Source organism: Coturnix japonica, chromosome Z, assembly GCF_001577835.2.
Source record: "Coturnix japonica isolate 7356 chromosome Z, Coturnix japonica 2.1, whole genome shotgun sequence".
NCBI classification, from domain to species: domain Eukaryota; kingdom Metazoa; phylum Chordata; class Aves; order Galliformes; family Phasianidae; genus Coturnix; species Coturnix japonica.
In genome coordinates this window covers 64,510,285-64,537,821 of record NC_029547.1, presented here as the reverse complement: position 1 = coordinate 64,537,821, position 27,537 = coordinate 64,510,285, and the positions used below count along the sequence as shown (strand labels likewise).

The 27,537-nt window shown below is 39.0% G+C and overlaps 1 protein-coding gene across 2 annotated transcripts; it reads right to left on the bottom strand.

Moving 5' to 3' along the window:
* Nucleotides 1-824: 824 nt before the first annotated feature.
* MCCC2 (methylcrotonoyl-CoA carboxylase 2) lies at nt 825-27,503 on the bottom strand. 2 transcript variants are annotated; one of them, XM_015849975.2, is made up of 17 exons: nt 27,345-27,503; nt 24,896-24,962; nt 22,463-22,547; nt 22,116-22,217; nt 21,419-21,546; nt 19,355-19,467; nt 15,626-15,739; nt 11,806-11,870; nt 11,284-11,383; nt 10,185-10,280; nt 9,324-9,396; nt 9,056-9,132; nt 8,444-8,510; nt 8,029-8,185; nt 7,156-7,270; nt 5,232-5,317; nt 825-1,257 (listed from the first exon to the last, which is right to left on the bottom strand). In XM_015849975.2, exons 1-17 carry the CDS (start codon nt 27,465-27,467, stop codon nt 1,140-1,142), a joined length of 1,686 nt encoding a protein of 561 aa, XP_015705461.1. In that variant the 5' UTR covers nt 27,468-27,503; the 3' UTR covers nt 825-1,139. The 2 variants fall into 2 exon arrangements, with proteins under 2 accessions (XP_015705461.1, XP_032297381.1); XM_032441490.1 differs by lacking the exon at nt 27,345-27,503 and adding an exon at nt 25,072-25,260.
* Nucleotides 27,504-27,537: the final 34 nt, after the last annotated feature.

The following is a 27,537-nucleotide window of genomic DNA, read 5'->3' as shown; positions in this document are numbered from 1 at the left end:
GGTAAGTTTTGGGTACATTTATTTGCAATCAAATCGGACAGAAAACAGGTCTTCTATGTACAGGCATACCCCGTAGCTCAGCATATACCAGGCTTTGCTCACAGTTTCACCTTCACCTTTGGATTGTGCCAGAAACGCACTGAGACGGGCTCTGAGACTCTACTTATTCAAGGCACAATTAATGTCAAGCATTTACTTTCTGCAAGGTACAGCATTTCTAAAAGGAACACAAGAAAGAGAAGGCATTGAATTGTCTAGAAAGACAACACTGCAATAAACTACACTAAATAAATAACAGTATTTAACATAGCACTCCAACATCTTAACCCCAAAGTCATTGGGATTCAGGCAAGCGCTCTGCCTGGGTCAAGTATTGACCCATTTGGAGAGCCTGCTGCGTCTCTCGGAACTGGAATCTGCCTGGAGGATCTCATCACTGTATTAAGATGCTGAAACGCCTCGGCAGCCAACTCTCATCTTCAGAAGAGTTCTCAGCAACCTGCAGCTCACACAGAAAATAAGTTACACGTCCATCAGATTCCCTCCTTGTTTTGACTTCGGGGTGTCGCACAGAGGGGAATGTTTTCCAGATGAAAGCCAGAGAAAGAGCAGAATATCAACAGCTGCACGAAATCTGCAGTTCTGTGCTGTGCTGAACTCTCTGGCTACTGCTCCTGCACTTCCCTTTTGAACATGTTTTTTTTTCCCCACTAGAAAAACGTGGATTCTGCTTTTGGTTGCTGGATTGTAAGAATATTCCACATTTGTAGGAGACAGAGAAAGAAGAAATGGAACAAAAGGAAGGAGCTGATAGGCAGCAAGTATGCAGCGTATTTTGCAGATTTATTTGTGTAAGGGATGAATGTTCTCACCAAACACTTTAATGCCAGAGGTTGCCGTTTATTCATGGACCAAGCAATGCATTGCTGTGACCGACTGGTCTCAAATCACTACCATGACATCAAAGGCCTGGACAATGATTACTCAGTGAAAATACATAATTAAGGCTTCCATCAATAATAGCATTGTATAAGCCTTTATTTCTTAAGCCAGTTTAAAATACTTCAGTGTTTAAGTAACTTCACTCTCCAGTCCACATTAAGATATACAGGGGTAATTCTGACCAGCATACATCCAGATTACATCCTGAAAACCCCAAATTCTGTCTTCTTCGTGGGTGCATTTAGTGCTGCGCTGAGACTGAGGCCCAAAACCAGTCTGGTATCAGCTGGATCAATAATTCCATCATCCCACAGCCTAGGAAAAAAACAAAGAAAGAACAATAATTAAAATAAATTAACAAACACAGCAGGTATATTTTCAAAGTGCTGATAGGTGCTGATAGCATCAAGGCATCACCACACACTACTGGCAGCTTCCCATCCTTGCTGTATTTTGCCAGGCAGAGGAGCCTCCTCCCCTCAACAGAGCACAAGAGCGTTGCTGAAGTACAGCTTTTAATGAACACTTGCAGTGAGCTTTTTATTTATGAAGAAGGCTGAAACTAAATGAAGTAATTCATACTTCTTTAGGAGTGTTTAATAAATGTGCTGAGGGCTGGGAAGAGCAGAGAGAAGCAGAATGATAAAGAATCATCCCCCTCTTCACATGGTGTGCTTCCATGCTGCAACTTCCTAGTGACTGCTGCTGTAATAAACACACCCAAACATGAGGCACGTTTTAAAATGGCAGATCTGGTTTTCGTAGCAACACAATTAACTTATATCCACAAACACACAGGTTCTGTGCAGCATAAAAGTTGAGCCACTTTCTGATGGCTACCCCTGGCTTCTGCTTCTCTTTGTTTAAACAAAACTACATTCTCTACTGGGATGAAACATTAATAATTGAACTATCTATTAAAACCCCACTGCTGGAACATGAGTCACATCTACACTCATAAAACATTCATAACAGAAACACTGAGTAAAAGAAATGAACATCCCCTAAAAGTGAAATGCTCGTGTAATTTGTTATGGTGCACGCTGCTGAAACTCCTTTTGGAAACCTATAAGTAGATTAATATAGCTCATTAAAAATGGTGCTGCCTAATGACTTCTGTTAATTAAGACTGCTCAGTGTGAAAGACTCTAATCAAGTAATTGATTAAAGTTTGATTAGAAAATACAACTATGGGGAATAGAATCAACATTCTGTACATGTAACAATTTGATATTTGTAAGAGTAAACAAGGAAATCTGCCTGTATTTTAAGATCATTAAGGCATTTTTCTTTCCTCTTATTATTACGGCTCAAAGTTTGAGTCAAAGCCTAATGAAGTCAACTGGAAGGGCTACATCAATCTCGGTGGACATCAGAGGTGAGATAAGCCCCCATAAATTAGCAAGAGGACAGTATGAGCGAGCTTCCAGACTGTCTGCACCCAAGCACCAGAGGAAAGCAAGCTTTATTTCCATTTATCTTCCTTTTCTCTCTACAATGAAAAGCTGTTTGTTGGAGATTTCTCCAACAAGATTTTGTCTTTTTGGTGGAGGGATCTAGTTTGTACAGAATCACAGAATGGCCTGAGTTGAAAAGGACCACAGTAATTATCCAGTTCCAACCCCCTGCTATGTGCAGGTTTGCCAACCAGCAGCCCAGGCTGCCCAGAGCCACATCCAGCCTGGCCTTGAATGCCTGCAGGGATGGGGCATCCACAGCCTCCTCGGGCAACCTGTTCCAGTGCGTCACCACCCTCTGGGTGAAAACCTTCCTCCTAATATCCAACATAAACCTGCCCTGTCTCAGTTTAAAACCATTCCCTCTTGTCCTGTCACTGTCCACCCTCATAAACAGCTGTTCCCCCTCCTGTTTATTCACTCCCTTCAAGTATCAGAAGGCCACAATGAGGTCTCCTCAGAGGCTTCTTTTCTCCAAGCTTAAACCTTCTTAGTGTCTGACAAAACTATGACAGTCTAGATTCAGTTTCAAACAGATACAATGACACATGGCCTAAGGTTCACCACTGTGGTTTTACTGTTTTGTTTCCTTTTTAAACCATGCTTGTGATTCCTTTAAAGCAAAGGGAATCTTTCTCCAATCTGCAACAAATGCTTGCTCAATTAGCGACCACTCTAACAACAGGTTGGCTCCATGGTGCAAAATCCCTTCCTTGTGTACATTACTTGCCAGAGGGAATGTAATCCTACCTTAAATCTTTGTTTCTGGTTGAGCAGTCTACTCCATAGTTTCAAAAAATCATGTGAGTGAATGGTCTGAAATCTTTCTTTGGAATTAGTAACAAATGGAAGAAAAAGACACACACAAAGTAGCACTCAAAGGAAATCAAGAAATGAAGGCAGAAAGCCCCAGAATATCTACCAATAGATCCAGTTATCTCTACCAGACAGCAGAGAGCAATTAAAAGCTCCTACGCAATGCAAAGTATACCTGCACAGACATGGAGACAGAAACCAACCTGGACTGCCTTGACCTGGGTCGATCACTCACCACTCTCACAAGTGCTCAGTGACAAGAGGCATTTCACTTCACTTGCTTTAAGACAGATCAGACTCAGAGGGATGTCAGCTCTGACATTTGACTTCACAGCTCAGTTTGGTTTATTATCCTGAGTACAGCATCAGCATCACAAGAACTCAACAAGATGCAATCCAGATCAAAGCTACTTCTGCCAGCTTTCAGCAAGCGCACATACATTGCCCTTCCAAGCTACAGGCAGTAGTATATAACAACCCTGCTTTTTCTAGGTGAAGGACATGTCTCCTGCTGCTAAGAGTATTTCCTAATGCCTAGCAAAGTTAGGTTACTCATTGAGTGCTTATGCATTTGCAGCCTATCTTTACAGAATAGCCAGATGCCTGGGGAACAAACTAGTGGAACCTGGTCTATAGAGAGCTGGGAGCTGGAAATAAATACCCAACTTTCTTACCTAAATTATTGCTTTTCTAAATCCTAACCTTATTCACATAAGTGAATTTATTGCTGCAACTCATTACAGTGCTCTGTAGTTTTTTGGGAGGGGATGAGATTTTGTTTCATCATTATACGGAACATATTGGATGTTAAATGAATCGAATTATTCTTAATCATGAGTACAGGGAGACTATGACTGTGTCCTCAGTGAACATATTAAAAAGAGAAAACATAAGAAAACTGAGATCTTTCATTTCCTCCTCCATGGTAGGGATTCATTTTAAATACAGACAGATTGACTCATTTTTTTAATGTTATTATTTCAGTGGAAAATTCTTTTCCTTAAATCCAATTATAAAAGATGACAATATTTGTTTCCATTTTTCCTTTTTTTTCCCCAGGGAATAGCACAAGGTTGTGTGGCAGAGGTACCAGCCTTCATCACTGAGCAGTACTAACACAGCACAACTGACACCATCTAAATTTGGGGGAAATCCTAAAAAAAAAAACAACTAATAATTAGAACCATTAAAAAGACTGGGAAAAAAAAGCTCAAACAGAATGTCACTAAGTTCGTGTCAAAAAAGAACTAGGACTTCACAAAACCATCCTCATTGACTATATGCAAAAACCGAAAGAATTATTATTTAGACCATGAAACTAGCACAGAGGAACACCCAGAGGCCAAAAAAGCCTCCAACCTATTTTCAACAGGCAACAACACTCCAGAATGCCACTCTATTTCATCAGCCTAACTCCAGGGCTGTTAATGTATTCCAGGAAACTGAGCAGCAAATGCTAGAGGTCTACCATAATAGTTTTGGACGACTTATCAGCACACACACACCCATAACCTAATAGCCTACATGAATTCTTATGACCCAGTATACATCTACATTACCCAAGATCTACAAACTGCTTCAGATGTTCACTGACCTCTTCTATCTTCTACATGCAAACCCCACTTTCTCCTGACACCCACAGAGTGCTGCAGTACACTTCAATGGACTTTAAAGCATGACTGACACTGAAGTGGAAAGAATGAGATAAAATTTATCCAGAACAAAATACACAGAACTAAATGTTTCAGAAGACTGGTTACAGAATATCTCCCTACCACATAATTACTTACAGAACCAGTGTAGTAATTCCTGCAAATGCTTGTCTTCTTTTAAAATAAAATGCAGTACAAAGTCTCAGAGATAATTATTTGATGCTTGTGGTGCTGCACTCCTGCACAAGAAACTAAACTTCTGTTCCAGAGTGCTCTGCTTACCTGCCCTTCAACACTAAAATTTAGAGTTATTTCTATGTCCTTCGATTATAATCAAGTTTTGGAAAAGACATTTTCTTGTTACCGTGCACTGGAGTAATAAGGGTTTCCTTCCTCTTCAAACCTCCTAATGATGGGCTCCTTCAAGGCTTCCTCATCTGCTTTGGATAACTGCAGCAAAACAGGCAAATTAACAAGCACAGAAAAGACAATCTTTAATATTTTCTTCCACAATGGCAGCAGAGTTTCAAGTGCAGCATCAAACAAGAAGAAATTGCTGAAATAATTCCTCCAAATCTATTCCACCTTTTGGCTTACAGTTACAGGTTGTGGAATTACTTTTTGAAACTGGAGTGAATGGGAAGAACGAAGTAAACAGGCAGAAAGAAAGTCGTTTCACCATATTTATTTGTCAAATTTATTTGCTGATAAAGCCAGATTAAAAGACTTACATGAGTGTAAGAGTAACTGGGGATTAGTATCAGAAAAATTACTGAACCTATTCTATTGAATAAATCTTGTTCTGACTTGCCTTTGGCAAGACATTCAATAAAACAGACCTGTGCTATTCTAGTACTATATTTCTCTATAATCCAGAGCGGTGACCGCTGTAATTCACAGTACTTCCACGTCTCCACATAACTACAATCTTCACAGACCTCCTGTATATCATCTCATCAATCTCAGGGGCTTGAGAAGTTGAGACAGAGAAAAGGATGGGTATGTTTTATACACAGAAAGGCAAAATAAAGAGTAGAAGAAAGAACTCCAGAAATAAGATGTACGTAACACTTGGTAAGAAAAGCGATTTTCTGACACTGCAGTAAGATCACTCCTTATGGAACCAACTGAAGTACACTAATGTACACATAATAATGTAAACACAAGCCAGGTAATGTAAAAATCACAGCAGAGAAGACTGTACGGAGAAACTAGAAAATATCATTGAACTAAATACCAAAAATTATTATATATAATTATTAAGTAAGTCAAAGTCTTTTTTCAAACCTCCCCGTGCTTCTGCTATTTTAAGCCTCATTACTCTGTCACAGAGTGATGTGAAGATCAGATTTCTACAGAACTGCCTACTTCAGAAGTAAATGGAAAGTTGCTTTATTCTCACATCTTCCTCACACTCCCAGGTGGGTGTCGGGGAGTGGGAGTCCCCTGCTGCTAATCTTGGGCAGATAAATAACTGTGTGGGAAAAAAAATCCCCATAAGATGATATAAGAATGCAATATAAGATGCGGCCTTCGGTGAGGCTGCACCTGGAATATTGTGTTCAGTTTTGGGCTCCTCACTACAAGAAAGACATTGAGGCCCTGGAATGCGTCCAGAGAAGGGCAACGAAACTGGTGAGGGTTCTGAAGCACAGGCCTTATGAGGAGTGGCTCACAGAGCTGGGTTTGTTTAGCCTGGAGAAGAGGAGGCTCAGGGGAGACCTCATTGCTCACTATAAGTAACTGAAGGAAGGCTGTGATGAGGAGGGGCTTGGCCACTTCTCCCAGGCAACAAACAGGACCTGAGGAAATGGCTGCAAGTTGTACCAGAAGAGGTTTAGATTGGACATAAAAAGGAACTTTTTCTCTCAGAGAGTGGTCAGGCACTAGAATGGCTGCACAGGGAGGTGGTGAAGTTGCCATCCCTGCAGTGTTCAAGAAGCGTCTGGATGAAGAGCTAAGAGATCTGGTTTAGTGGCTTGTGGTAGCAATGGTGATGGGAGGACAGTTGGACTGGATGATCTTGTAGGTCCTTTCCGACCTTGTGATTCTATGATTCTAAGAAATTCTTATCTTTTTCTTCAAAGGCAAGAAATGTCACGAATGACCTTCACATTTAGAAGACATAAATGACAACATTTCACAAACGTTTTGCTGTTGTCAGTGTACTAGGTGGCATTAGGAGAACCAAAGCACCTGGTATCTCCATAGCATACTTCCCTATGTAATCTGAGCGCTTCCACTGAAGAAGAAAATGGTAATGACAGAACCACAAACGAAACACTTACCTGTTTTCCTTCTCTTGCTTTTTGGTCCTTAGCTATCGTAGCTAGAACAGTTGCAGCCTGTTCCCCTCCCATCACTGATATGCGAGCATTTGGCCACATATAAAGAAATCTTGGACTGAAAAGGTATGTGTTGAGTATTACAATACAACACTGCATAATGACACAGAAAAGAATTCTCTCTCAGGTGTGTTTTATGCATAACTGTCTTACAGTTTATTGTTTTTTAGGGAACTGAAACTAACACACTATATGCTTGCAGCATCATATTTTAAAATGTAAAAATTCAGCTCATATTCAAGAACCTTACACATTTCTTATTAAAATCCCTTAGGAATTTTTCTTGGATAAGTACTACTAACAACTTCAGTTCTAACAGGGACCTTGAAAAGTAATTATAAAAACTTTCAATGAGTCATGTCCAGTAAGCTAAAAAACAAACCAAAACGACTGTATTGAACATTGTGCAAATACTGCTCATAAAAACCAGACTTGTTAAAGTGAATGAAGATGATTTTTAATATATATTTTTTAATTCAAGCTAGTTTTCTTCACACATATGCACAATAAAGGACCATCCCATGGTAACTAGCAATTGTTTAGGACTGCCCATTTCCTTCCCCTCCCCTCACCAATTATAATAGCAGAAAAGCAGGTCAGCATACTTGTATGCTGGAAAATCTTCTGCTACCTAAATCTGTGTAAATCATGAGTCTATCCACCTTTACAGTTCTGTATGGTTGTTATTTACTCATGACCATATCCACTGAGAGTGGCTTTGTTTTCCAGTACAACTTCTACAAGAATTACAGCTCAGAACAGCACTTCATCACAGTATGTTAACTTATTCCTGCTGTAGTCTGAAGCAGTGCTTACCTGTATGCTCTTCCACACATCCCATAGTTTCCAGCTCCGTAAGAACCACCAATAATGACTGTTATTTTAGGTACGCTGGCACAAGCTACAGCAGTCACCATCTTTGCACCGTCTTTTGCTATCCCTCCTGCTTCATATTCTCTACCAACCATGAAACCTAATGAGTTAGATGATGGAAAAAAAGATTCAACATGAACATTGTGCTGTCATACCACACTGTACTTACATACTTACACTGTACTGTGTAATATGCACAATAAAGCACTTCAAAAAAACAAGCAAAGTGTGCATTCAGGCTGACTCCAAAAGAGGCTACACATGTAGATAAGCATAAAAGATGATGTCTAGAAGTTAGAGCCTCCATAGTTAACAGCAGAGACTACAGCGTTCTGAAATTTCATAATACTGAGCTCACCTGTAATGTTCTGCAAAAACACAATGGGAATATTTCTCTGGCAGCACAGCTGGATGAAATGTGTACCCTGTGGGGGAAAGAAAAGAGAAAAGAGGCAGTAAGCCTTTAAATGTCAAATCAGTGAAGTCATCACTACCAGCACTTTGAAGTCTGTGGCAGAATAAGTTCCATGGACTTCATCCACAGAAGACCCTGTGAGCATCTGTATCTTGCAGCACTGGCCTGCTTCCATCACATCCAAAGTCAACTACAAAACATACATTTAAACTCTAGCAAAAGAAAATGCTGTAAGTACACAAGTCCAAGGGTAAAGGAGAAATAATATCCTTAAAAAGCACTGCCACTTGTACTGAAAAGATCAACCTTTTTTTTTGGCAAATACGTTGTTAAATTGAAGATAGCTTTACAGTCTGGCACTGAGTTATGTAACACTGCATTGGAATATTCAAAAATTCTAGAAAATAAGGTCAATTATTATTACTGTATTAAGCCATTTCTTGTTTACTTGAGAAACCTGCAGCCTTCAAGCTCTCATTATTTAAAGAAGTTCCTCACAAACAAATTCTTCTCCAGAAATCTTGTTACTTGATGGCTAAGAAGGCCTTTATTTACCTTTTTTGCTGACTCTGAGAAGAGAACTCCATTGTTTCCAATAATTCCTACTAGATAACCAAATATTCTTGCAAATCCTGGAGAAGAAAGGTAAATATGCAAATTTCCATTTATTTTACAGCAGCACTTAAACACACTTTCTCTTGACAACAGAAATAGCTATTCTTTTGTGGGGGGGGAAAAAGCAAACCCTCCTACTGAGTGATCCAAACAAAAGAAATCCAACTATGAGATCAATGAATACCCAGAGTAATTGTATTTTTAATACCTGTGATTAAAGTATCTCCATACAGGGCTTTGAATTCATCAAATTTACTCCCATCCACAATTCTAGCAATAACCTTAAGAAAAACAAACAAACAAATTGAAAAACACAGTGAAATCCCCAGTCCTTCACGGTTTTGTTTTTAGAAAGAAAGAACATACTAACGCCTGTCTTAAAATCAGTGCCTTTCATTAAGAGACCATCAAGCAACCCACCACGTCAGCAGTGTGGAAGTCAGGCTAAGTCCATTTACATTTTGAAGTGTGATTTATTTGCACATTCATTAAAAAAAAAAAAAAAGGAATATGAATATTAAGAATATTGTGACTAAACATTAAAATTATGTAAGCATAACTTTTTCTCATTTCTTCAGTTTCAAGTGAAAATTGGTACAGAAGCTGTAATCTCTGAAGGTATCTCAGAAAATAATCACACTGCATTAGAATACAAGAGTTTCCATACATACCTGGGAGAGCACTGAATTGTTTGGGGTGCTGAAATTAGTATTTGATCTTTATTTTTCTTCAGAGTAACAGAAAAAGAATGCTATCATATCACTTGGCAAGTCTATAGAATGTTTGGCCACAAGTTCACTGTTTCCTGGCAGCCTTTTACTATTAATCTCTATTCTTTGCTCATCCTTCTTTAAATTAGGACTAGAAAGCATTCTATTTTCAACATGTTACTGGCACTGCAATGGATCCGTCAGACAAGAACATCCAGAAAAAGGTTAGAAGTAATTACGTAATATTTAAACACACACTATATGCTCCAAAACAGATTTCTGCAAACAAACCACAGTGCTATATTCCTTCTATTTCCAAGAAAACTGAGTGCATGCAGACATTCCATTTATATTCTTACCTCTTTGACATCGAAGTTTCTTTTTAGCTGGTCACCAACTATTCCATATATTTCATCGGCAGGAAATAAAGGTTCTTCTGATGGTTCTATGGACACCTATAGCAATGTAAATTTATGCATCATCTGGTTTCCAACTTTCTGCTATGTACAGGGTCACTAACCAGCAGCCCAGGCTGCCCAGAGCCACATCCAGCCTGGCCTTGAATACCTGCAGGGATGGGGCATCCACAGCCTCCTTGGGCAACCTGTTCCTGTGCGTCACCACCCTCTGGCTGAAAAACTTCCTCCTAACATCCAACTTAAACCTCCCCTGTCTTAGTTTAAAACCATTCCCCCTCGTCCTATCACACTATCCACCCTCATAAACAGCCATTCTCCCTCCTGTTTATTCACTCCCTTCAAGTATCAGAAGGGCACAATGAGATCTCCTCAGAGGCTTCTCTTCTCCAAGCTAAAACCTACTTAATGTTTGACAAAACAATGACAGTATAGATCCAGTTTCAAATAGATACAATGACACACAGCTGAAAGTTCGTAAAGAGCTGTTCTCTTTCTCATTTCCCTCCAGGTATGTTAAGACAGCACTTCTACTATACGACATTTGCCCTGTTTCCTAAAACAAAATTTTAAATCAATACAATACATTGCAAGGTCTAAGGTACCAAAATGACATGACATAGCTCCATCCTCTCCATTCTCTATCTTTTGTTAATCACCACATAAAATATGTGTTCTAAAAGATATTTCAGCAGGTATCTAATTTAAAGTCCATGGGAATGGCCATGTAGTTTTAAAATTAGATTAGGCAGCTGACGAGACTGAACTCATTGTAAACTGGAATTCAGCAATTCTGAAGTGCAGTTATTGTGTGAGTTTTGGTGCTGCATGTAATCCCGGTGATTCTGTTGGGAATAATGCAATAGGATTGTAATAACAGAAGTGAAGTATCACACAAAACATTAAAGATTAAGAACAATAAGTTCCTCTTATAATGCATCTAAAGGCAGAAACAAAGAATGTATTGCATGAATTACAGGAAGAAAAGCGTTTTCTACTTTAAAAAATGCAGTGTTTTTATTAGATGGCACTATGTACTTACATCTACTTTCTTTTGGAGATTTAAACTTTTTACTGTTTTCCTTGCCAGATGAAGTGCATGACTGTCATCCAAAGCATAATGATCTGTTACACCAGAATGTCTGTATTTAAATGAAAATAAGAATATAAAGACTTCTTAAAAATCTATGAACCAAAATTTGAGCTTTTTAAAACATTCAAGGCTGCATATTTAAGATATATGTACTGCATCACATTTCCAAATTATCTTATAAAACTGCATTCCAAATAAAACTTCTGTTTTTTGACCTTTCTTTTAAGCAGTACATTCATGTTACCAGATAAAATACCTGCAAAAATATAGCAACCTCCTCAAAAGTTATCATTCTTATTAATCACTATTCGATAATTACACAGAAAAACGTCAACTTTTCAGATCTAAGTACAGTTTTAAAATCTAAACAATAATAATTAAAAATACATACATACATATATATACACATAAACACTGCACTAAAGTCTAAAGAATGGAGTAAGTAAACACTGGGAAAATATTTCTTCAGACCTGCAATGAAGATCTGCCCCACCAAGATCCTCTGCTGATACCTCTTCACCTGTTGCTGCTTTAACCTACAACAACAAAAGGGAAATAACACTTGCCTTGTACTCATATTGATACAGGCCTAGTTACAGCAATATAATCATACTCTCCAAAATGTTTCTTCATTAGTAATTCTTCAGCTACTGCCCTTTTCAGCACTTCAAATGTGACAATACAGAATTCTGTCCAAATTACTTAATTTTACTGATTTGTTATCTGTATGACTTATATGTAGCTTTTATTGAGAAAGACTCTCCATATACTCCGCTCTTTGCTGCTTTACCTACTATTAGTGTGGATACACCTACAGATTAATATTCAGTCACTTCACAAATGTTTCTTTTTTAGCAGCTGACAAGGAAGTAATTTAAAATGTGAAGCTTTCCTGCGTTGTTTCAATAATAATAATAATTAATAATAATAATGCCTCTGTTCACTTTGCTTTCTCTGAGCAAACCTTTATTCTGTGGATTTTAGTTACTTGTTTTAACACTAGTCATAAATCAATTATTATTAGCTTTTATGTTCTAGATCTTCCATAACAAGCGCAGTAAATTACTAAGAATCATTTTCTAAAAGGAATGCAATAATGTCATGAAACTGTTGAGATCAATTATGATGTCTCTGTAAAATTAACTGGAATGCACGAACTAAGTCAAACCACACACATGACAAAATAATTTAACAGCAAACGCATTCCTCCTGAAAATAAAGCAGTATCATTTACTGCTGGTGAAAAAAAAAATAAAGAAAAAAAACACAAAAAACCCCTCTTGACGCATTCCCAATGCAATACCTTTCCCCCAAGCTCTGCTGTACTCCTTTTGAAAAGGATTCCTCACAAGTTAGTGAAACCATTACTCATCACCCACACAGTGTGTGAAGGCAGCAAAAGACATATAAAACTATCATCGCTTCTAAACCAGGTATCAGTTTACAAGATTTATGACCGCATACAGATGGGTTTTCAGTATCTCCAGGGATGAAGATTTTAAAATCTCTCTATGTATCTCGGTCTGGCGCACAACCACCCAACCCGCACAGTAAAAGTGCTTTATTGTGTCTAAAATGAATCTCTTTTGTTTCTTGTATTTGTGTCCACAGCCTCTCCACCTACCACTAATATTTCCTACTAATCCGTCTCCCTCAGTACAACTTATAAGCACTTTTTTAAACACTCCCATGTCATCCGGTCTGCATTTCATCCTTTTATTGAGGTCATTTCAGGAGACAGCATCAAAAGCAAGATAAACAACATTCACTGCTCTCTCCTCACCTCCTGAGACAGTTATCTTAGTAAAGAGAACTATCTGGTTGGCCAGGCTCAGTTTCCCTATTGCAAACCCATCATGTCTACTCCCTGTCATCTTGCCTTTCTTTTACTTCTGCTGTACCTATAGAACCCAATCTTCCTGCCCTTCATGCCTCCTACTAGATTAACTCCAAGTGTGCTTTGCCTTTCCCAAACCCATCCTAACCCAAGGCCCATGACAAAAAAAAAACCATGAGTCTTGTCTAAATAAGTTCTTGTCTTTTTAAACTAGAAATAGAATAACACGTCACTAGGAAATAACGATCAGCCACTTTTGAAGGGAATATATTGCACTTATCAGTCTGGGAGGTTGTTAGCTAATAAATATATATTAAAAAATAAATAAAAGTAGTAGCACGTAATAAAAAGACAGCCCAGGTTCCAATAAACCAAACACCCATGGGTCACATATCCAAATCTTTCAAAACACTGTAAATACAGATAAAACAAATTTACAATACAACTAAGACTTCCTTCTTCTTGAATCCAAAAGAACATTGAGAGAAAGAAAATGAGCAAAATTTTCACAAAATTTTAGAATGGGACACCAGAGATTGGATGGAAAGGAGTTTCCAAGTTGTTTGTCAGACTGTATCTTCAGACCACACGTTTTTACATGGGTTTGCCATTCACTGAGAATTCTACAAACAGTAATTTTAATGGACTTTTTAAAAGTTGGCACTATTTAACTCTGACACTGCAGATACAGCCTCCACTTGTTTTCAGATTTTCAAAGAAACCCCAATTTTGAAACCAACAACAGACATGCACACAACACACTTTATTTAAAAAATGAATTGCATTTCTGTAAACAGATAATGTTGCTGTGTAGAAGAGGCTCTAGCACAAAAAAGGAATTTTGCACTTTTCCCAGTTCTCTAGACTTCCCTTCACCACTGGGAAGGGAATGTAGAAAGCAGCAAACTTACTGTGAGGAATGAAGGATCAGAAATTCCCGATGGGGTGGCAATGCCTATCAGTCAGCACAGCACCTAAGCTACAAAGGAGTATTTCTGGCTAAGATATTGATTCTGTAACTTGGATGGAGCTCCAAGTCTTTATTACTCACCTTCCTAAGAAGAAGACTGAGAAAACTTTGGACTGTACCTGCAGTTTTTCATTCTTTTTTTTATAAAGCATACACATTCCAAGACTGGTTACACCTAGCATCAAGATTCTTCTTTTGTTTCCTTAGGATGTTTTCTTTTAGGCAGGAAAGCAGGAAAATCAAATCCAATTTATTATTTTTTTTCATATAGGAATGATATTTTGGGAAACAAAGCATACACACTAAAGGCTACAATATCTGCAACAACATGAAGCAGATGTTTCTATGGGACTCTGAAGTAATTTTGATGCTTACAGTAAGACAAGTAAAATATTTTCAGTGAGAATATGAAAACCTTTCCCAAACATAAAAGCTGACAGCTGGAGATATTAAAGTTTGATCTATACACACAAAAGATAAAGATCGTTGCATCTGCAGGTTGGTAAAGAACAAATTAAATGGGAGGATGGTTGTGAAATCTTCTGAAAGTAGTGAAAAGTCTTTCAAACACTCTTCATTCTGTGGCATGATGGCTGTGCCACCCAGAATGTGGCTTGTCTTTCTCATCACTGTCACCACTGCTACCACACAGTCTCCCACCTCCTCATTGCGCTCACATCCACTATTCTATCTCCATAAACATCTGCCAAGTGTTGATGAATGTCAATGGGTGCCATCTTTTCCACATGGAAGAATTCAATTCCATACCTTTGCTTCATCCACACTTCCATGTCAGATGCCATTCTGTCAGACTGCCACTCTGCTGCCATTTGTCACACAACAACAACATGGAACAGAATACTGGCAGGGAATGGCTGTTTTCCTATAGCTTACAGGACCTGCTATGTTTTTTCCAAGTATCTTAAGCATTGGGAAGAAGTGGACTCCCACCACTCTGTTACTAAAGAAATGAGTGGAGTACTATCTTAGTGACAGCATATAAACTGTAATGAAGTTGTTTCTTATTTTATGCCTACTGAAGACGGAAGGACTTGTGAGAGACATTTGATTTGCACCTGGCTTTGTCAAAGGAAATATCACAAAGTTTCCAAATCACTATCATCAAAACAGAGCTAATGTACTGCTTAGCACCAAATTGTTCAATGATACAATATCAGCCCATCTGCTGAAGTTCTCTGACCCAGACTGTTCACTATAACATGCATTTTCATTTTTTATTTCAAGTCAAACTTAGAACCTGCAAAATTGAATACAAAAGACATTTTTTCACCACACTGCTGTAACTAATATCAAAGTTTTCATTTACAGCATAAGCATTCAGATATATTTAAAGGAAAATGCAAATATCCTGCAGAGGATCTGGAAACATCTTGTCAAAATAGGGCAGAGTGGTTTAAGTTGTACAGAGCAGTCAGTAGTGCAAATCTTCTGAGCTATGTTACCAAAAACCTCCCCACGCTTACCAGTGGTGGCCCTCCCAAGAATATTGTTCCCTGTTTGCCAACAATAATGCTTTCATCAGCCATTGCAGGTACATAAGCTCCTCCTGCTGTACAGGATCCCATCACTACTGCTATCTATTAGGAAAACAAAAAGCATGAGTTAATAACCGCTCAATCCTTAAACCAGAAAATGTATGCACATAACTACTATTACATATTGTACTGATTTTAATGTAGGCTATTGGATTGGAAAACACTGTAAGATTACTTTTGCTTGACAGGACAAACACAATATTTCAGCTTTCATTCAAGAACAAAAAACAAGAGGGCAACTCTCTAGTTTTCAACAGTCTTCAACACTCCACCTTTAGACCTCCCTGCATGAAAATTCATATATGATGTCCTGTAAGGTACATATATGAAATACTCGAAGAGGCTTACATTCTACCAAGGAAGTTGTCTCACTGAACTGTATCTGGGTGAAATCTGGAAACTGCTTCTGGTATTCACACTAAAGTCAGGGAATCTGTTGCTTATCAGCATAATTTCCACATTATTAGCAGCCTTTGAAGATGAATCCTCTCATTTACTACTATGTGACTTCAGTTCTTCAATGCATCAGTGCTGATAATCAGATGCCACAGTGGTTCTGCTCCTTCAAGGTGTGTTGCTTAACTCATTATTTGCTTTAACACTACTAACATTTGCTTCTCTCTTATGCGCAATTTTCAGATTGACCAGGACCCACCTTCCACTGTTAGTATTCTGGTGACACTTAAAACAGAAAAACTGACTTGATCTCATACATAATAAACACTGCAGCAGCAAACAATCCTGAAAGTTACTCCTAACTTTCTGAAGTTCTCCTTCATATGAGTTCCTCCAAAACATCAAAGACATTTTCAAGACAGCTTGCATTACAGGAAAAAAAAAATGCTTATAATGAAAAGACACTATGAAAATAATTTTCTAATTGAATGCATTCTTCCACAACCACAAAAAAATAAAATAAAATTTAAAGCACAAAATATTGTCTTGTGGTAATCTTGTTTGGATATGTTTCTGAAATAACACCAAGCAGTGTTCTGTGTTTAAATGGTAACTTAATGTTTGCTATTAGAACACCACACAGAAATAAAATGTCCAAGTCACATTATCTTCTGCTAGTGCAGAAGGAGATTAAACTCATTAAACTGTACTCAAACACCTTCAGGAAATAGTTTTCAGTTTCTCAAACTATAATCAGAGCCACATAATTAATATGCAACTGCACATTTAATAAGTAACTCCAGGTTGATAAAAACATAACATAACTTCTAGAAATGGGAGTAATTTGGGGAAATTTCATGATTTTTTATACAAGGTTTGCAGTTTTTTCCTCCTCTCAGGATTTTGTTCTCTCATGCTCACTCTGAAAAACATAGGCACATTTAACATTTAATTCAGGTCTTATTTTCTCTAATGCATGTATTGGTTTATCCACGTACTGCAAAATTAAAATCAACTTGTTAAAGAACACAGACTCATATTTTCCAGCCAATGCTATTTTCTGACTTCATTCTCAGAATTAATGCACTGAAAATTACCTAAAAAAGCAATAAAAATCATCAGCTCAGCTTTCTCGTTGTATCCATGCCACATGAGTATGAGAGAGCATACGAAGTGGCTAATGCGAAGCTAATCACTGCGTTCTGATTCACAGCTATACAGACATCAGAGCAATTTAAAGCTGCAGTAGGAGTATAATAAATTAGTCACAGGTAAAAGTGGAGGGAGAAATTAAAAGCAGCACAGGCAATTGGGGAAAAAAAATAAGCAAAAAAAAAAAAAAAGCTATTACTGTATGGTCAAAATTGAGAAGGGCGGATGAGTGAACTGATGAAACAGACCTTCAGCCAGAGCAACAGCTGATAAAAACAATTTCCAAACTTCTTGTTTGAAGAATTAATGTGAGTGGGAACCACAAGCAGTGCTATTTCCTAATTAATACTACTTCCTAATGATGCATCCTCTCAGACAGGGAAGATGATTCTAGCTACCACAACCTGTTAGCACAGAATCAATAGCTGATTTACAAAGGTTAATAGTGCTCTTCTGAAATGAAAGGAAGAAACAACTCTTAAACAAAAGACATTCATTACATATTTTTAATGAAGGAATAACTTCAAGAACAACTTTTTCATCCCCTGCCCTCTTTAAACACTTTAAGAAAGAAAAATTTTCATTAGTGTCATTTCAAAAGAATTACTTTTATCCACGTCATACCAAACAGTAAGTGCTTTATTACAAGGCAAACCCTTTGAACACTTAATTTTGATTAGGGTCACTGCAGGTCTACAGTGCTAGTCTAATGAAGCACTACAAAGACACATTCAGGACTCTGTAAATGTGTTAATATTGTTTCAAGGTGTATCTAAAAACAGCAGCACGACTTAAAGGACAGGACTTTCGAGCAAGGTCCTGCATAACCTCAGTAGTTTCAGCCTTACTAATTGGGTTTACATATCCATCTTCAACATAAGATCTAAAAACCACCACTACGATACCAGATAATGATTGGAGTCCCTAGCAAAAAAATGTTTATTGAAACTTAAAATCTTTCAGTACAACAGCCATGCGACTGTCTCCTTTGTTCCCTTCATTTCAGGAAATATCCAACACAACCTGACAACAGATTCAGAGAAATTAAACAGGGATGATCAGAAGTATGACAAACACATATCAGGAACTGCTAAGCAAACTTGAATTCTTCAGCCTGCAAAGGGAGTAAATTACAGAGATGTGTAAGCATGTGAAGAGACTGGGAGCTGACTGTAACTTCACAGAAAGGAACTGATTTGCTTTGCTGTACATCAGGATATTAAGTTCCTCTGTTTGGACGTAGTTATCTTCAAAGACCATGGACTACTCTGCTCTCCTAGCGGCCTTCCGCAGGTGCCAGCTGACAGCTCCCTTGGCAAGCCAAAGTCTGATCTGCTGAAGTCCTGGCTCTTTATCCTTCTACTTACCTTCTTCACTTACATCCAGATCTTAACACTCTGCACCTCATTTTCCCTGCAGCCCAGGCTGCCATGAGCACTTAAATCCTCAAACAGCTCTGCACTCTTCATGAGTAACAGACCCACTAGAGCACCTCTCCTAGTTGGTCACCTGCATCAAATAAATTGCCTTCAACACATTCCTGAAATATCCATGACACAAAACCATTTCTAAATCCAGGAACTGTGACTAAAAGTCACAATGCTTCTATGCATCATTAATACATTAGAAAATGACTTCAATGTCAGAGCAGCTTTATCATACAGTGATCCACATAAAAAATAGGTATAAAAATATACACATACCACTCTTAGCAAAAAGTATGTCCCATTTACTAGCCATCATCAAAAGGGTTCTCACCCTTAAAGCAATGATGCAGAATAATCAACTGTTTCGAGAGATTTTCCACTGCTTCCTTACACTATTCTACTTACCATACTGTCAAGTTCTCTTTTCTCCCACTCCAAGATAAGAGCAGGTAGGTCACGCAGTCAACATTAAGGCCAAGAAAGAAAGCAGTCTCTTCAAAATGATGACTTTTTGTGGATAGTTAATGAGTTTACAGTGTCTCTAATCCCCAGTCTGGGCCATCAGGTCAGCACAACTCTGTGCTGTCTAAAATAAAGCACTGATATAAACCCTGAAATCAGACAAAAGCTGCAAGTATAAAAGCTAATTAATACTCTTCAGCCTCAAGTCAAAGCAAATTACCTGTGGAATTCCTTGCGAAGACATGATGGCTTGATTATAGAAAATACGACCAAAATGATCTCGATCTGGAAATACCTCTGCTTGCCGAGGTAAATTCGCTCCTCCAGAATCAACTACAGTGAATGAAAAAACATTAATACATTTCTGAACAGTGTTATATACTGAAGTTAGTAGTAAAACATCTGCACATTAGTTAAAATATCTACCACATGCTAATGCTGCATGTATTGCCACAAATCTAGGCATGTTATGATACTCGTTTTGAAAATGCAACACTAGCAACATCACACAACTAAGCAAACAACATCCACTCTCCCCTCCAACAACAACAACAAAAAAAACAACTCAGATGTGCTGAGATGCAATTCAAATTCCTTATATAATCTTATGGATTCATCTTAATGCAATTAATTCATCTTTAAACATTTAAACCAAGAACACTTCCAGTGATTTCATCTTTAATTTCTATGTGCCTTATCTGGCCCTTCAGGAGGATCTGCTCCATGATCTTGTGAGGCACAGAGGTGAGACTGACTGGCCAGTAGTTCCAGGATCTTCTTTCTTTCCCTTCTTGAAAGTGGAGGTTATGTTTCCCCTTTTCCAGTCAGTGTGAACTTCAGCAGACTGCCACAAACTTACAAATAGGATGGAAAGTGGTTCAGCAACTTCATCTTCCAATTCCCTCAGAAATCCTGGATTGATCTGGTCAGGTCCCACGGACTTGTGCACTCTGAGGTTTTTTATATGTTCTCGAAACTCATCTTCACTTACAGCAGGCAGATCTTCCTTATCCAAACTCTTACCATTGCTTTCTGCAGCTTGGGCAGTGTGGCTAAAGACTTGCTGGTGAAGACCGAGGCAAAGAAACCATTGAGCATCTCAGCTTTCTCTGTATCCCTTGTGACCAGGCCCACATCCTCACTAGTCTTCCTTTTATCACCGATATATCTGTAGAATTTCTTCTTGCTCCCCTTAATGTCCCTCGCTAGATTTAATTCCAACCAGCTTTTAGCTTTCCTAACATGATTCCTGTCTGCTCAGACAGCTTCTTTGTAGTCCCCCCAAGTAACCTGCTTCCACTCCCTGTAGACTTTCCTTTTGCACCTTCGTCCAGGAGCTCCTTGTTGATTCACGGAGGCCTCCTGGCATTCTTGCCTGCTTTCCTTTTCTTGAGATGCATTGCTTTTGGCCTTGAGGAGATAGTCCTTGGATGTTGACCAGCTTTCTTGGACCCCTCTTCCTTCCAGGGCACTTCCATGTCACCCTGCCAGGCAGTTCCCTGACGAGAGAATAGTCTGCTCTCCTGAAGTCCAGAGCAGCAATATTGCTGTGCACCCTCTCTGACATCCTGAGGAACTCCATGATTTTATGGTCCCTGCAGCCAAGCCTGCCCTTGAGCTTCATATTACTCACCAGCCCCTTCTCGTTGGTGAGGACAAGGTTCAATGTAGCCCCTTTTCTTGCGGGTTCCCGTACCACTTGGAAGAGAAAGCTACTATCAACACATTCCAGGAACCTTTTTGATCATTGGCACCCTGCTGAATTTTCCTTCCAACATGTTTCTGTTCCCAGCACATTTTTCAAAGTTAAACCTGTGCCCATAGTCCCTTATTCCATTAGACCTCAAAATGGCAACAAGACACAGTTTTGTCCGCTGATGCATTCACTAAAAGGTAAGAGCTGTCTGGAGTCAGAAGTTGCTAGTAAGTCAGACTGAAAAAGAAATCACAGTTGTTTTGCAAACAGTAAGGCTAAATTTCTTACAGCTTTCATGAACAACAACCTCAAACGGTAATTACAGCCCTCCTCTTTACTTTAAAACACCTTCCACACACAATCCAGCAAAGCCTACATGCTGTCACCGTGTCCACTCCACCAATGCTTTCAGTAACACAGCATTATGAAAATGCATCTGGATAAATCTAACTGAAAATACAGACCTGGTCAGTCAAATCTGGAGACTCACCAGTCTCAGTAATACTTTTTAAAAGAATCAGCACTTTACCTAGAGATTACGTGATGCCCTTGACAAGGATCACTTGCTGTTTCCACAGTGTGACTTACCCAAATATATGCAAGGCAGATGGTTTTGCATTGCAATTTCTTGAGCGCGTAAGTGTTTTTTAACAGTGATGGGATAGTAGGTACCACCTTTGACAGTTGCATCATTGGCAACAATCAAACATTCCACCCTAAAAACAGAACAAGTTTATAAGAGATGAATGTTATCTATAGTAAATAAATACATATGTTGCTGAAAAGCTGCAGCTTCACCAAGACATGTGAAACCTCTGGGATGCTCAAGGGAGCAGCCCTCCTCACCTGCATTCCCTTCCAATGCACGTGGTAACAGCAGTCTCAGCACTACGACACTCTGCTACACAGTTCCTTAACTCCCCAAAGGAATGCTGACTAATGTCATATTTATTTTCAACAACAGTTTCCATGGTACTTCTAGTGAGCAAAACTAATTCTCAGCCTAGAATACAGTTCTATCTTTTGCAAATTGCTTTACTGATTCACTAATCTCTCAATTTCACCAGACAACAGAAAGTCTACATGTGTCTAATGGGCAGAACAATATCTGAAAAAAAGCCAATTCCTTTTAGATAAGACTGAATGAATTAAGATGATAACTTATTTTCTGGACGTCTGAAATGAAATACTTAAAAAACCTACTCGCTTAACACTGGAAACCAAAGGAAACTATACCTTCTTCCTTTTCTTAACACCAATAATGTAGATCAATTGTATCTCTCACCCAGATACTCGTCCAATGCCCGTGATAATACCTCCTGCTGGAACCTCTTCATTACCATACAACTGGTAGCCTGCAAACTGGGAGAACTCCAAGAACGGAGACCTAATAATGACAAATACCATATCAAGACTTTAAAGGTCAATCAGTCTAATAATTAGCTGCCAGTGAATCTCACTTGTAAGATTCAGTTTTTTGAGATGTGATTAAAAAGACCCAACAGATTAGTATTTCAAAGAATAGATCTGTAAAATTCCAAATGGTGATAGAAACTAATGAGAAAATAAGGCTCCTAGAACACTACCTGTGAAAGAGAACTTGATGTGTTTTTCAAAAGAGAAAGTACTTACCCTGGATCAATAAGTCTGTCAATTCTCTCTCTGGGTAACAACTTTCCTCTTGATGTGTGAAGCTTACGAGCTTTTTCTCCACCTCCTGTGATAGAAGAGCCATTCGTTAGGCTTACTGAGAACACAGACAGATAAATCACCAGTTATATTAAAATTCAGAATGGAAGTATTAAAGAGTTCCCAGTTTTTTTATGTATGGACTTTAATAATGTATTTAATAAATAACATTTTTCACTTTAAACAGATTTAAGATATCAAAACAAACGTTTGCCTTTCAGAATCTATTCTTCCTTCTGTTTTTTACAGCTAGTCTTGAGGCAAAGACAATAATAAATAGTTGTCTGGAGCTTTCCCTCACTGTTTGGCAATGAACAGAATGAAAACACAAATTCACAGAGGAAAGGACAGCAGAAAGCTTCTCTGAACGAGTTCAAAATAGCTATGCCAACTCCAATCTTCAAAGACCCAATACAATGAAGATTCATCTCCTTAGGTTACTTCAAAACTGTAAGCAACAGATTTCAGAAACACAGCATTTAATATCAAAGTTTACTTATCTTTGCTTCATTTCAACCTTTTACCTGAGGCCAATCTAAATCATACATTTTGCTCTCCAGAGCCTTGTGTCATTCAGTGCTTGAGACATCTCAGTTTCACATCAGTTGACACATCTCAGCCCCTTTATAGCAACTGCTTATCCAAACAGTGTATTTATGTAGACAGATCATTGATCTACCCTGTCAATCTAAAATTGTCTCCCCCTGTCCAAAGTAAAGGAGTTACTTTTTGCTAACATTTCTCCAGACACTTCTACATTTGACATCTAAGCATTGCTGCAACAGAGCTGTTAAGCCTACCTGTCATCATATTGCATTCAGTATCCTTTTGTCTAGTTAAAGTCAGCTGTCCCAATTCTGCTCCCTCCCAGCTCCTTGGGCCCTTGGCTGTGAAGAACCTTGGCTCTGTACAACACTTACAAGGGATTACAGGGTAGACTGTAAGGATTTACAGAAGACCTACCCAACAGAGCAACAAGGAATGAAACATGCATTAAAAAGACCTCTGTCAAAAGCTCACTTTCCAAAAGACAGCTCTTAGAAAAAATAAGAGTTTGCAGCTATCCCTCAAAACTCTTCAGTGTAAGCAACCAATTCTCCTCACATACCTGTAAGACATGTCAAGCAATCATTCTCAAGATACATATTTTAACATCCTGACAGAGCACCCCAAGGCTTTAGTCTTGCTATCATATGATAAGCAAGACCAGGAAAGGTGCAGCAGTGAAGAAGGTCATATCATTAACTCATAAGCCACATGAAGAACTGCTGAATGATCTCTACACTCACACAAGACAGAGAACCTATAGGATTCAGCACATCATGATGAAATATTAGAGTTTTCTTACAAGAAAATGTAAGAAAAAACAGAGAGCTCACAAACTGTGCTCTTCTAAAACTGCAAAAGAGATTGTATTACATGAGAAACAGTATGCTACCACAATTAACACTAGGAGGGGAGAGTTAAGCTACATGCTTTCAACATCTTTAAACTTCTTACATTTTCTTGTCTACAGTCAACTGGAATTAATTCAGGTAGTCTAAACAGTTAAGGCACTGAGACACGGGTATTTTAAACTTCTAAACCAGTACAAATTTGCTTCTGTTTGCCAGCAAAATGAAACCAGAGGTCTTTGTAAATCCCCTTTACAAGTAAAGAAACAAACAGGCAACCTGAACAGAAGCACACTAGTCACACCAAGCTGTTGCAAAAGCAGGCAGGAGGGTGAAGCAAAGAAGCAGGTAAAGAGGAAAGTGCAGCAGTAAAAGCCTTTTGTTAATAGTCTTATCCACTGTTAATATACTGCCATTAAATTTATTAAAGAAACACACTGATATTCTAAAATTTGAACTCATAAACAATTAAACAACTCTAAATACCTAGTTTTCATTATTTACTTTGCTTACTTTCTGCCTCACTAGGAATTAAATTAATCTTTTGATTATATCAGCCTTGCTTTAATTTATTTCATTTTCCCAGTAATTTATTTGCAGCATTAGGACAGACCTAATCCATCTGACAAACAAATGCATTAACTAAATACTGTGATAAAACAGTACCAATGTTATGGACTTTTTCCTTATTTAAGGTCAGTTGCTTCTTTTTCTATTTTATTTTATTTTTTTTTTAAATCAACTTAATTTTCAACCAGGCTAACTTGGATAAAAGCTTCAGGGTTTTCAGATGATGAAAGTGGATTTAAACTGATGACACAAATTTCTGTATGACTGTGACAATCCATCTAGCACGTTGTACCTGAATGATCAGTAAACATACAACTAAGGGGAGAAATGATTACAAAAAAGAAAAAAGGAAAAGCACTCTATTTGAGGAATAGTTTTAAAAGCCTTCTAAAATCTGGAGTAGCACACTTACCTAATCTGATTTTTTCTGCTTGCTCTTGGAGTTGAGTTACCAGGGCTTTCATTCGTTCATAGTTTTCCTAAATGGGGAAACAAATGTCTCAAGTTTAACCAAAGGTGACAGAATGATGCTTTAATAAAGAAACACAGAAAATAGCATGCAACATTAATTTCAAGTTTTCTTTTTACCTTATTAAATACTTGCTCCGTGTTGTCTTTAAAGAAATACCATTTCAACCTGTATGTGGGCTTCCTTATGTCATCCCAAAGCACTGAATACACAAGCTTCACAGAAACTATGATTATGTTTGAACTGTAACAGCCCAGCTCTAAGCTTAATGAACCAGTACCAAAATTAGTCATTACAGAGTTCAAACTTTATTTTTCAGGTTTTGTTAACTTACTGCTATGCATTTTGTTTGCCTTTCACAAATATAACTTTGCAGAATAAATCATGGGTACTCAAATGAAGTGCTGCTATGCCTCCTGTGCTGGAAGATTAATAAACTAGTGTGAATTAACTTGGTAAAAATGTCTGTATTCTCACTACGTAAGTAGAACACAAATATAAACCAAAGCTTTTCAAAAGCAGGGAAGTGTGACCTTCTTGCCAATACTCCTCTTAGAATAACAAAGGCTCTTGTCGCTTTGGATATGAGTTATCCAGCAGGCTGCTCACCACTGCTGTCATTACAGACCTTTTTACCACTTCTTCAGGATTAAAAGGTATTAGTCAACCTTAATTCAGCTTTTCAGATATGTCAGGAACTATGCAACTTCTCTGCAAAGTACAATTGCAACACAGCATAGAGATGTATTAACTGCAGCGTGAGAAAGATCAGTCCTGTCTAATTCTCATTTAGGAGATATGAAAGCCTAATTTTATTGTAAAAGAAAAACAAAACCAAAAACCTGGAGACTTAATATTCAAAAGGTGAACTGATAGGGTTAGGGTCACCCTAGGAAGTAGCAAGTGCTGTAGTTTGGTTTGTTCAGCTCTGAATTACCGAAAGGCACTGCAACGTGAGGGGCAAACAGAATGAAAACACATGCACAGGCACTCTGCATTCAAAGCAGTCTGGCTGCCCAGGACTTTGTAAAGGAAGCACTTCTTGCCCCTTAGCCCTAGGAATCTGACACGGAAATGGCTCCAAGCAGGACTGAACCTATTAGTTCCGCTGTATCTTTGTGGCCCCTTAATTAATTAATACTAAGAATGCAATCGAATGGACACACTTTCCTCCTGTAAACCTGCCTCTGCACCAGTCGAGTCTATAAAAGTCTGCTCTTAGTGCAAGGGCTCCTAGGAACTTAAAGCAGGATCAAGAAGTGAAAGTCACAGACTGCTGCCAAGATCCTAATGAGCTCAGTGAGTTATTGCTACCCAACCAAAGCAGCTGTAAGAGTTAATCCTTAGAGCCTTCGCACAGATTCTCCTCTGTTTTCCAGAATTCAGACTCACTGCTAAATTACGTTTTCATATGTCTAGCTTTACAGACAGTGTACATTATGAAGGACAACCTGTCTGGCTGTCCTGACATCCAGAGGGGCAAACAGCAAACAGACGGCAAGACCTTCATCACACACTGCCATGCACTCTCGTGTTTCCACTATTACTCCTTGCACAACGTTATTCTTGTCTCAGACTGCTTAACACCTCACAGCCCTTCGTGCCTGTCAATGCACTCCCACTACACACAGGTGGGCTCGTGTAACAGAGCCACGTCTTGAAGTCTCATTGCAAACTGCTGCCAAGATACATGAAAGCTAAAAACGGCAGTGGAAATAAAGTGCTCTACAACGAGTTACCCAGCCTTGGATTTTAAAGGTGCTCACACAAATGCAAATCCACTGGCAGCTTAGCAGAGTAAATGCATTAGCATTAAGGCATTAGCAGAGTAAAAGCTGCTGATTTTTTGCTTGTTTGTTTGCAAATGCAAACACATGTGCATGCATGGCATGTTATTATACATGCTTATATGTGTACCTAAACACACTCATATAATCAGGCCTAGCATGTATATATATATGCATACAGGTGTCCCAGAAAAGTTTCTGTAACCTGAAGTACCGTCCCAAACCTTGTTTTCTGCAAAACCCCATTCAGAACTGCACGAAGTGCTTCACAGCTCCACACTTAAAACTGCCTTACTCTCCAACTAGCTCCCCAATGACAACGCCTTATGCCGGCACCCCGTCCCCTTCTCCTCAGGAACGAAGCTGCCAACAGCCGGCAGTTCACTCAGATACCTCAGCCCTGCAAGTGAGGCACCCTAACTAAGCCAAAAGTAAAGTCCCGCAATAATCCAGACGTGTCCTTGCTCTGTTCATACGGCACCTTTAAACTCAGCCTGGATGAAGCCTGGGGGACACCGAGGAGCAGCGCTTTGTGCACTAAGGCCCGCCCCGAGCCCTCGCTGCCAGCCGGCCATAGGGAGCCGGGCCCGCCCGGCCCAGCCTACCTGGTAGACGGGGGAGCCCGCGTCGGGCCGCGAGCCCACCGCCGCCGCCTCGCCATAGCAGGCACGGGCTGGGCGGGCGGCACCGGAGCGTAACAAGAAGAAGCAGCAGCGGCCCAGCAGCATGGCGGCCCCGTAACACAGCGCTATCAGCCCGCCCGCCCCGCCGCCGCCACTCCCCCCGCCGCAGCCAATG

Coding starts and splice junctions, on each gene's coding strand:
- MCCC2 (XM_032441490.1), bottom strand. CDS start 25,245: ATGACTAATTTTGGTACTGGTTCATTAAGCTTAGAGCTGGGCTGTTAC. Junction 15,740..19,354: donor CTTCGCAAGGAATTCCACAG/GTAATTTGCTTT, acceptor TTTTCCTAATAG/ATAGCAGTAGTGATGGGATC. Junction 1,258..5,231: donor CCTTATTACTCCAGTGCACG/GTAACAAGAAAA, acceptor TTTTTTTCCTAG/GCTGTGGGATGATGGAATTA.